Source organism: Plectropomus leopardus, chromosome 11 (assembly GCF_026936395.1).
Source record: "Plectropomus leopardus strain MGB_pleo_1.0 chromosome 11, ASM2693639v1, whole genome shotgun sequence".
Classification (NCBI taxonomy): domain Eukaryota; kingdom Metazoa; phylum Chordata; class Actinopteri; order Perciformes; family Serranidae; genus Plectropomus; species Plectropomus leopardus.
This window is the reverse complement of record NC_142186.1, coordinates 29874705-29885467: the sequence shown is the minus strand read 5'-3', so window position 1 is coordinate 29885467 and position 10763 is coordinate 29874705. Positions and strand designations below refer to the sequence as shown.

The window sequence follows — 10763 nt, the reverse complement described above, 5'->3', positions numbered from 1 at the left end:
TTTTTAAATTTTATATATAAGCAACAGGCTATACTTCATTGTCTAATTCTGCTCGTGAACATAACCATCAGGGGTTGTACATTAATGACGACAAAGAATGTTTGAGTCAATCCAATTTTATTCATGTAATAAAAAATGAAACCACCCCAAAAAAATTGCAGAATCCAGCACAATTTACATTTAGGCCCTTGGATTAAAAACTCCCTTCAAAATAATAATATAAATAAAATAAAATAATGGTTAATGCTCTACTGATACTGGAGAAAACAGCTCATACTAACAACTTTTTGCTCATTTATTATTTTGTCTGCTGCAGGAGGACAGGACACGGACTTCCAAAGACAGCGACGGTTGGTCACTAACGGGACAGTTAGGGATGCGACGACCTCTAGCTCCTTTTCCGCCTCTTCTGTGCGGTCCTGGAGGGGAAAGCAGAGGAAACTGGAGTGAGTTGGGCCACCGCCTGTGCCACAAAATTATCCACAAGTGAAACTCTACCAAATGTACACCTTAAGTCGAGCTTACTCATCTTGAGCAGTACTTTGAAAAAACAGTTGTAAGATGTTTTGTGAGGCTCTGAAGGGGCTTTCTAAAGTCTCCATAAATAACTTTGATTACATCACCAGGGTCTCCTCAGCTCCAGTTTAGAGATGAAACATTTTTAAACCAAAGATTCATATTTGTTCATTCTTCCAAAGTAACTATTTTTTGTTAAAGGTCCATTTGGATGTTTTGGCGGGATTGTTATTATTACTATTTTATTTAAAACTGCTTTATTTGTCATTTTTTGTTAATCAAATCACCGAATGTGTTCATTTTGGAGAGGAAGAGACCTTTGCGGAAAATTCGGCTGCTGGTAAAAACCTCCTGAACGTCTGGATCTTAAGTGATCAGAGAAAAAATGTGAGCATACATTAGCAGCTGGGCTAGTGGCCCGTCCTCCGACATGCCTAACAGATTCATTCAGTGTTTTTACTGGTTTTGATCACATGGTCCATTTTTACTGAAGAGGAGGAGACCGCAGATAATTTGGCCACATAATCCCCTAAAATCTGTCACGCTAGACCATTAAAAGACAAAAAAGTGAATGAAGTTATATCAGTAGCTTAATAAAAGCAAAATTTGCATAATGGTAGTATTTAATTTAAGGCGGTGAGCAATTCAACAGACAAGAGTTACTTTAACACTCTTGCAACAGATTTAATAATAAAAAATGCAGAATAAAGAGCTCTTTAATAACACAAAGGGCACTCCGCACAGTAATCAGACAGTGTGACTGAACTTTTTAAAGAAACACAGACCCTGAGGCGCTGCGGGGCTGGACCCGTTTCTGACTTTTTTGTCTCTTTGTATCTGCAGCTTTGGCCCGCCTTTGGTCACGCTGCAAAATGTATCTGACAGCTTTGTCCATTTTGGACGCTGGGATACATTTAGACTTCATGGAACGGAGGAAATCGACGAATCTGTGTACAAAGAGTAGAGATTTGACATTTAATATCTGCTGGTGTTACTTACACCAACATCCACTTCAGTTCACTAATGCGATCTCTCATACCTGATCTTCTGTTCGTCTTTGGAGTCGTACAGATCCTTCAGCGTCTCCGATCGGAATAGACCAAAGCCAACGAGAGCCTTTCCCTTTTGGCGTGACTCGAGAGATTGCTTGTATTTGTTTTGAAATCGGACTTCTTTCAAAACCTCGGGGTAAGCGATCGCATATTGGATCAAGGAGTCCTTGAGATGGGAAAAAAAGGTTATTATTAAAGTTACACAGTCCATATTAACTTAAAATAATGTTTTTTTTAAAACTCGTCCCTCAGGGGGCAATTTGAGACAAATACTTATAAACAAATAATTTACACACATGTAAACCAGCATGCTAAAATACTTTCAAACGCAGTAAAGACAAAGTTGTCAGTGCTATCTGCTCCACTTCACTTTATTTCATCTGTTCGGGGACAACAGGAAGTCAGCCTTTTGGGTAACTCTGGGAGAGGGTATCTTGGATCAGCTACAGTGTAGTTTAGTGAAAACTCATTTAATGCTGGTATTATGGTGAAAAATGTGTTTTTGAAGTGGAATAATTACGTGGACAGGGACAAACTGAGCAGCCACATTTATAGTTTCCTGCAGGGAGCGTAAGGATATCTGAGGACAGACATATCGACTTTGAGAGCTGGCAGATTTCAGAGTGCAAACACCATCTCTCTCTCTTTGCATTACCTTGTGGACCATCAGCGGGTCCCGAGACATTGAGTCCTCTCGCTCCTTCTGGTGGCTCGCCACCAAAAAAGCGACCCAGCTCAAATCATTCTCCAGCAGCCATTTGAAGGTTTGACCTTTGTACTGGCCAAACTGAATCTTAAACCTGCTCAACACGAGCCTTTCAATACGAGGGTCCCCGCCCTCAGAGACGATGCTGGCCTTTGCCTCAGCCTCCACCTCCTCTGGCTTCTTCTGTGAACCAACTCGAAAACGCGACCGTCCGGCTGCCTGGTTTGAAGCTGCCTGGTTTGAAGCTTCCTGTGAGCGCTTCGTCTCCAACTCCCCGGCTGAGGTCTTACGGAAGATAGGGTCACCTTTCTAAAAAGAGATGAAAACATTAAAGTGAGTATTGTTTGAATTAATAACATTTAAAAGAGAATATTTGAATGTTATTGTGTAATATTATAGGTTGAACTTACATCGAAACAGATTCTGGTTTTTGAATCTGGAGAGAAAGGTGATAGGATGGTTAAAGGCTAAAAATTGTGAAAAATTTTAACTTTCTAGTGTGCCGCATACAGTGAGACACAGACCGCACCAATTTACGCAGCATCATCAGTCACACTGTCATCTGTCTGTCTGCTGTTTGGTGCTTAGCAGGTCGTGCACAGCAGGATTTCGGGGCTTTTTTCCACTGAAAACAGAGGTCTTCTCCTCTGTGTTTGTTGATCCCTGGCTTTTCTGTTGCAGGCAGTGCCAGGAGCGACTCTTTCCCACAATCAAGACATGTTCTACGCAGAATCTGGTTTTCACACATCAGGTCACACTGACTCACAGAGATGCAAAATTACCATGACCCAAAGTGACTTCAAAATAACCAAAGACACAAAATGACTTAAAAGAAGAAACAAATGTATTAAGAGACACAAAACAAACAAAAAAAAGCACAATGATCTAAAAGAGACACAAAATGTATTCAAAAAGACACCAAATGACCTCAGAGACAACCAAAGGACAGAAGATGACTTAAAAGAGATGCAAAAAAGACATAAAATGTAATCAACAAAACACAACATTACCACAAAAAGATACAAAATGACTTAAAAGAGACATACAATGGCCACAACTAGACACAAAATGTCTTTAAATACACAAAATGGCTTTAAAGAGACAGAAAACGTCATCAAAGAGTCACAAAACAACCAAAAGACACAAAATGATTTAATAGAAAACGCAAAACGACAACGAAGAGATACAAAATGACTTTAAAAAGACAAATTAGAAATCCCAACAAATAGTTTTACATGTCTGTGCCCAGAGGCCCACTGTTTTAAACACCGCCCACGAGAGCAGCAGATTCAGACGAGAAAGTTCGAGAGAAACTGAAACTGTCACTGATACATCCTTATAAGCAATGTATCGATTATGGCCGCTTTAAGGATTCTATTGGTACACAATGTGGCAATTACGATATCGATACTGAATACTTCATGAAATGTTTACTCACACAGCGTCTCGGCCTCCTGGTTGCAGTTAATCTGTCTCAGTATATCCACAGTCACCTGAAGAGCTTTGGTCTCGGTGAAAGTTGAGACCAGCAGGTCTGTGATCTGCAGTACACTTTTGTCCTCCACATCACTGACGCTGACGCACGGCTCCTCTCTGCGGTCCCGCAGCTGGTGACAAAACTTCAGAAAGTTGTTTTTCCTCAGGTCCGACAGCGCATTTTTTATAGCCTCTTTTATTGTGAGAACCATTTCTTATCCGTTTATTCCGGGTCCTGGTGTTTTTGGTGACTCAGCCGCAGCGGTGTGTTCAGATTACATTACGCCAAAAAAAAAATCAACGGGAAAAAGGTGCTGCGTTCAGATACTGTCGGAAATAGTACCATGCATCGGTTCTTCAACCCCTCCCAATCATCAGCAACCGTAACTTCTCGTTAATGCAAACCAACCTTTGGACTTGTCCACACGTTGACGCAGCGTTTGGAGAGTCGTGTCTTTCCCCCCCTAACCTTTCAAAAACTAAAACTCATGAACTAAAGAAATACATTCATAAGCGCGCGTGCACACACACGCACGCACACACACTTTCCGTAAAATCGAAACCACATCAATGTCCTTGAGAATGGAAAATAAGAGTGTCACGAGGGGGGAGTATGAAAAGCATAAATCAGTTGTTCCTCTGTCATGTGTTATGCATAAAGATTAATGTGCACAGCTTGATAGGCTGGTCACACCAGTATGTCAAACAATCAAAGACCAGCAAGAACTAGGTCATGACCATCTAAGACCATCTAAGACCAGCTAAAACCAGCTAAAAACAGTACCAGCATATGCTGACGCGGTTATTTCTCAATAATCAAGGACACTGATTTGATTTCAATTTTTAGTTCCAGGGATAAAACCAGCCATAGTCGTAATTTATGGGGGTGGGTTGCAACCCACTCAATAATTTAAACCAGCCACCACAACCCCCCCAATATCATATCATAATTATTTAAAATGAATGTTAGGTATTATAAACACGACAATGTGGTAGATTTTCTCAATGGCACTAAAAAAAAAACTCCCACGCTGAGATTTGGAGAGCTGAGGGGAAAAAGAAAGCCCAGCCAAAAATTTTAAAATGTTGGCAAAAGAATGAAAATGTCTTCCTAACAGGAGGTACGATATTGCTAGAGCATCAGCGCCACCACTTTGATTCATTCAACATTTGACTCGTGGTCAAATGTTGAATGAATGAAAGTTAGTCCTCCTCTCTGCTGCGGGGCAGATGCTGCTCGGACCGGGCGGTGTTTACGGCGGCTCGCTCAACTTCGTCGGTCGCTTTGACAAGAAACTTTAAATACAAAAGTCTCCAGAGAGTTTGGACAGTCGTCTGATTTTACCAGAAAGTTGGCAACACTCATATAGTGGTCTGGAAATCTCACGATCTCGTGTGTTTGAGGCGAGCCGACGGCGGCGTGTTTCATAATTCTTCCGGGTTCGGAATGCGGGGTGCGGACCCAATTGGATGTTACACTTGCATAACGCGCCTGGGTATGTGTGTGTACGTGTGTGTGTGAGTGTAGCCTATACTACATGCTGAAAAGAGGGTCACAGGAAGAAAGATCAGAGTCCAAAGCACACCTTAAACTGGTCCAAAAAAGCAGGTCAACCGGCATATATATATATATGTGTGTGTGTGTGTGTGTGTGTGTGTGGAGAGAGAGAGAGATCTTTATTGTTTTCTTATCTTATGACCTCAAGAAACGCAAGTTTGTTTTGTACCTGTGCAGTCACACTATTTTCATTTTGCACCAAAAAAGATAAATGAAACTTTGCAATACAAACAACAACAAAAAGAGTTATAACCTATGTATTCAGAATATTTGATCCTCACTTTTCCGGCAGCATTTGAAGGCAACCGTGAGCATTTCCTCATTTTAAACGCGGCAGCTCTTTAACGAGGGCGTCTTCCTCCTCTGCGCGGGACGATAAAAAGCTGACGGCTTGTGCTCTTTTGGTGAGAAATGCCTCCCAAAACCAAAAGAAAGGCTTTGGCAGACATGCTGGAGGACCTGTCAAAGGTAAACTTTGATAAGTTCTGCAGACAGCTGCTGGACCGCAGAGAGGAGCCCCGGGTCAGACGCAGCAAGGTGGAGGGCAAAAACTTCTTGGATATCGCGGACCTTCTGGTCTCAACTTTCACCGAGTCCCGAGCTGTGTCGGTGGCTGAAACCTTGTTGAGAGAGATCGAGTGCTACGAGGAGGCAGACACACTCGGTAAATATCTCCAAGGTTTGGCACGATGTGGCGACAAGAACGAGTCAGGCTGCAGAACATTTAACCCTTTAAATGTGCTTGCGTGGAAACTAGCGAGAATTGACAATCTTCATTTAAAGAGCGACTTCTACAGGAATTGATGTAGGTTACTCAAGTTGAAAATGAAAGTGGAGAAAAGATTGAATGAGGTCGCTTCCTTTTTACTTTAACTTCTAACAGTGGCGGACTCATGTCTTGCTTGTCTGGGGGCACCAGCACGCATTTAGGGGGGGCCTGTATACTGCTGCATTGCCTTTTCTCCACTGGAAGGGAACTAGTGTTGCCAGATTGGAAATGTTAAACTGTTGTACCAGAGGCTCAAAATGACCATATTCTGAGAAAAACTATTGCACGCCAGTAACAGTGTTTTTGTGACAAATCTACCCTTCTTACTGCTATAGAGAGAAGCTACTTCTCAGTCTACACGGCTCAGCCCACAGCTGACATCAGGGTTTTTTTTCTGGCATGCCGATTGAGGCAATTGGCGGTAAAGAGATTATGTGAGAAGTGATGCGTAAACATGGATGTAGGAGCCAAGAAATTAGATAAAATAAGACGTTCAAACTCAACCCAGCGCTTATTGTAAGTGTCACAATTGTCAAATTATCGTACATTATGGCTATTTCGGAATTATTGATCTTACAGAGGGCAAAATTATTGTACAAATACGATTATTATCGTACGTCTTGCAATACTGAAGGGAACCCTTCTGCATTACATTTAACTGCACAATGGACCACCCCGGAGAGCACTTTATCATCGACCTGCTCGATCACCACATCAAAGAAAATGTTCTTATTGACTTGCTCCCAGAAAGCAATCTCAAGTCTAAATCACAGTATGCTTGTTAATGTGTCCTTCATTAATCCTGTGTCCCACACTGTGATTTCATCATATTTATTTTATTTATTTATTTTATTTTCAGTTTCTAACCGAGTTTCTTCCTTTTTTTGCAGTTGAGGACACAGGTGGACAATCCTCCAAACCTGGTGGTTCCAGTGAGTTGTTCTTATTTTTAAAAAAGATATTACAGATTAGCTCTTGTAGAAAATGAGTTGTTTTTGGCATTTCACATTATGCTTTATCCTTCTTAAAAGTGAGCTGTTCTCGCTGCCGCAGTAAATTTAAGCATTACGGTGTAAATGTTGAACTGAAAACCTGTGCTTTAGAATTATTTTTTTAAATTGTCAAAATAATTTTAGATAAGCTCAGCCACACAAGCTCACACCTACAGTAGGTTATCTATCGAGAGCCGAACAGAAGATGAGAATAGAATATAGCTTTTTTTCCAACACAGTAAAAAATTGTCTTTAGCTCACGAAAACATCTAAACAGCACAAGAATGTGCAACATATTAAAAAAATGTGGTAGAAAGGATAAAAATGTGAAGTAAAAAAAAATCAAAAACAAAGCATGACATATTTAAAATAAAATAAATAAAAAGATAAAGTTGAAAAAGGAGAAAAGTGGAAAAAATAAGTTTTTTTTTACTGAAAAACACATCAGCATAAAAAAGTCAAAATACAATAATATTTAATGCCTGTTTTATTTTGCAGTGGATTTTTTTTTTCAGTGCCAGTGTTTCATTTTTCAGTGTCAATGTTTATATCAGATGCCGAAATGTACTGTCACTGTTATCTTTTGTTTGCTGTATGTAACATATGGAAACAGAAGTGTGCTCAAACACTAGTTTGAGGTCATTTCTTTAAGCAATTTCAATTTTCCCAAATTCTGTTTCAGCTACAAGCCCCTCGGCTGGAGCATGTGGTGAAGATCCCATGGCAGACGGTAGGTGCTCAGGTAGTTTGATGTCCTCTCAGTATTCGTCTAGTTCTTCGCCTGTCAGTCAGATTGTCAAGAAGTTGTCCTGAACCCTACCTCCTAAGTTACAGTTTTTCTCACTTGCTTGAACCCATTTATCCATTCACAAGTAATGTTTCCAGCCAAAATGGCACATTTTGTTTGCAAAATGCTTTAACACTCGCAAAAAACATTAAAAACAAACAATAAAAGCGAATGTTTCCATCAAACAGCACAACCTGTGGTCAAAATGGCTTCACGATATTGGTCTTTTTGCAGATAACGGATATAAAAGCAACTCATTTGGCCGATAACTGATACTGATTTCGATATATATCCACTTTTTCCTCACTTAGTATGAGTGATCATCAGGTCTCTTCTGTAGTGGGATAAACATCACAGTATTCACAGTCTTATCGCGATGGCCCATCAGCTCATGGAGACATGAAATACAATGATTTCCAGTATATGTACTATTGGGTCACTAAATCGTACACGTCAGGTTTTTTCAGGTTTTTTTCCCCATAAATATACTACGTTTCTTTTTGTTATTTTAAACCCAGCCAGTCATTGCAGAGTCATTTTTCCCTCGAGCCCAGCTGGGTGTAAGAGAAACAGAATCACAGTCAGGTTTTCTTACCAAGAACATCGACACATAAAAGGAATTTGACCTGTTTTTCTGGTGCAAAACAGTTAATGTAGAGAAATATTTAAAAGATAGTAACTTCGAGTGGAATACAATAAGTAAAGAAAAAAAGTAAATTGAAAAAAGTGTTGGAAAAAAAAGTTTGACGTCAAAGTTTGTGAAAAAATAATCTTTGTGAAGAGTGCAAGAGAGATGAGATGAAGATGTACACGCAATATAAAAACATAAAATAGAATATAAAGAACACAAAAATGTACGTACCAAAGGTACGTTGGAGAATCAAGTCCAGTGTGTGTTAATGCAACACATGAGAGCTGATTTAGCCTGAAGATCAAGTGGATCTCAGTTTCACTGTGTTTAAGCAATCGAGAAAAACTGCAACTGAAGCCAGCTCTAGTCAGAAGGAGATTTCACCTCTGGCCATCGGAAGCGAAGGATGGCGGGTAAACTCTGTGAAAACTCCGGCCGTCTGAGCCCGGCTTTAGAGTCAGATCAATGTCAGTCTTATGTTTGTGCTGTTGTTTTGCGTAAAGAGTTTATCTTTGCATAAAAGCGACTTCTGTTTGGGTCTCCGGACCCACCTAGAAATCGCACAAGCTGGGGTCATACGTTTTTTTTCTCATAAATGTGCTAAGTTTTTTCATGTTATTTCAAATCCAGACAGTCACTGCGGAGTCATTTTCCCCTCTTTCCTCAGGGGTGCACTTCGTGGATAAACATCGAGCCCAGCTGATCGACAGAGTGTGCGAGGTTGCGTCCATTTTGGATGAACTTCTCGACGAAAAAATCATCCAACAGGGGAGTTACGATGAAATCCTGGCTATCCCTACATCTCGAGATAAGATGAGGAAGCTCTACTGTGGCCCTTTGAATGCTGCTGGACGTGACGGCAAAGACATCCTCCTCAAAATCCTCGAGAAAAAGGAGAGACCTCTCATTGATGACCTCAGGAGAAAGAAGTGAACAGTCTACCTGAGCAAAATTTTTTTTAGACGATAACAATGGGAAAATGTTAATGATAATGCTGTATCTCTGTGGGGGTTTTCTACAAAAAATAGCTTTTTCTGCCTTAATTTTGTACTTGAATTTTATGAGAGATTTCCTGTAAGTTTTAAACCAAAATCAGAAAATGTTTGTCAGAAAAACATGTAAGAAATCAATGATAATCTTCAACAGACACGACATGTTTTATCTAACAAATGCAGTTAGAGTCTGTTTTTTAATCAAATTATGTTATGAAAAGTAAGACATGCACAATCATGAATTCTTATTTTGCATATAAAGCTGGTTTAAAATGCCATTTTTGCCAAATATCCAAAAAGATTGTTTTATCCACTTTTATACTGTCCCATAAGAAAAAGTCGTCCAAAGTTGAAAATGTTCTCTTTTTTGGACACTGATATAAATTTATCATGAAATCTAATTGCTGTGTGTGTTTCTTACATTTTGAGTGAATGTCTAAAAAAAACAGCATATGGTGCAAATATAATGACAGTAGAGTGTATATATGTATTTTCTCCAGGTTTTTAAAAATGTGCACAACGATCTTAACATTTGTCTGTCTTTGTTCAGACGGTTACTTACTGATATTTTTCATCACTTTTTGCTTCTTTGAGAAAACAAGTGTTGTGGCTCTGAATGATTCCTGCAAACGCTGCTTCAGTGACAAACTACCACAGGAGGACTTTCCACCAACAACATGGTGACAGAAATGTGCTGCAAGTTCTCTCTTAAATGTTACGAACGTAAGGAAAGGCGTGCAAACAGGATCTACCTTCTCTTGTGTCTGACTTGCAGAAAATTATGTATTTTGTCTTAAGTGTTTTTACTCATGAGATGTCTGTATCTGAATGAACAGAAGGAGGCCAAATGCAGAGTGATATTTTAAATGGGGGAGCGCAAAGATTTTTTTAATTCTATTTTTTTGACATCAAGTCTGTTTACACATGTAGTGTGGAGAAGTTGCTGCAAATGTCGAACAAAAAAAAAGATTTATGAATGCTTTTGTGGCTCGGGGGTGTTGTTTCCCTCTGAGGTGACTAAAGCTAAAAGACACCCAGATAACCATATGGGACTTTGTTTAAAACCTTTTTAAATACATCAGCAACATTATCATTATTTCATTTGACACAGAGCTTTTCAAAAGTTACTGACAAAAAAAGGTGATATAAGGTTTAAAGATGTGACGCTCCCAAAATTAGTGAAATCTTTTAAATCACTTCTCAACGCTTTATTTTTTAATTCTAGCACATTTTTTTTTTTACTTCCAGCATGTATTTGTTGGTCCAGTATTGCTTTTTTTAATC

The 10763-nt window shown here is 39.6% G+C and overlaps 2 protein-coding genes across 3 annotated transcripts; one reads left to right on the top strand and one right to left on the bottom strand.

The window, feature by feature from the left end:
• Positions 1 to 100: 100 nt before the first annotated feature.
• Positions 101 to 4441, bottom strand: LOC121945998 (uncharacterized). Its single transcript, XM_088084573.1, has 6 exons — positions 3713 to 4441; positions 2685 to 2710; positions 2224 to 2583; positions 1556 to 1734; positions 1302 to 1463; positions 101 to 419 (listed from the first exon to the last, which is right to left on the bottom strand). The coding sequence occupies exons 1-6, from the start codon at positions 3960 to 3962 to the stop codon at positions 389 to 391; spliced, it is 1008 nt and encodes a 335-aa protein (XP_087940699.1). The 5' UTR covers positions 3963 to 4441; the 3' UTR covers positions 101 to 388.
• Positions 4442 to 5623: 1182 nt separating this feature from the next.
• Positions 5624 to 9880, top strand: LOC121945774 (apoptosis-associated speck-like protein containing a CARD). 2 transcript variants are annotated; one of them, XM_042490107.2, is made up of 4 exons: positions 5624 to 5972; positions 6968 to 7009; positions 7752 to 7811; positions 9155 to 9880. In XM_042490107.2, the coding sequence occupies exons 1-4, from the start codon at positions 5720 to 5722 to the stop codon at positions 9418 to 9420; spliced, it is 621 nt and encodes a 206-aa protein (XP_042346041.1). In that variant the 5' UTR covers positions 5624 to 5719; the 3' UTR covers positions 9421 to 9880. The 2 variants fall into 2 exon arrangements, with proteins under 2 accessions (XP_042346041.1, XP_042346042.1); XM_042490108.2 differs by having other exon boundaries at positions 5626 to 5972; positions 7752 to 7799.
• Positions 9881 to 10763: the final 883 nt, after the last annotated feature.

Excerpts from the sequence above, each read along its gene's own strand:
- LOC121945998 (XM_088084573.1), bottom strand. The coding sequence starts at position 3,962 with ATGGTTCTCACAATAAAAGAGGCTATAAAAAATGCGCTGTCGGACCTG. Across the intron at positions 2,711-3,712 it reads CCAGGAGGCCGAGACGCTGT|ATTCAAAAACCAGAATCTGT; the intron begins GTGAGTAAACAT and ends CTTTCTCTCCAG. Across the intron at positions 420-1,301 it reads CAGCCCCGCAGCGCCTCAGG|GACCGCACAGAAGAGGCGGA; the intron begins GTCTGTGTTTCT and ends TTTCCCCTCCAG.
- LOC121945774 (XM_042490107.2), top strand. The coding sequence starts at position 5,720 with ATGCCTCCCAAAACCAAAAGAAAGGCTTTGGCAGACATGCTGGAGGAC. Across the intron at positions 5,973-6,967 it reads CGAGGAGGCAGACACACTCG|TTGAGGACACAGGTGGACAA; the intron begins GTAAATATCTCC and ends CTTTTTTTGCAG. Across the intron at positions 7,010-7,751 it reads CTCCAAACCTGGTGGTTCCA|CTACAAGCCCCTCGGCTGGA; the intron begins GTGAGTTGTTCT and ends ATTCTGTTTCAG.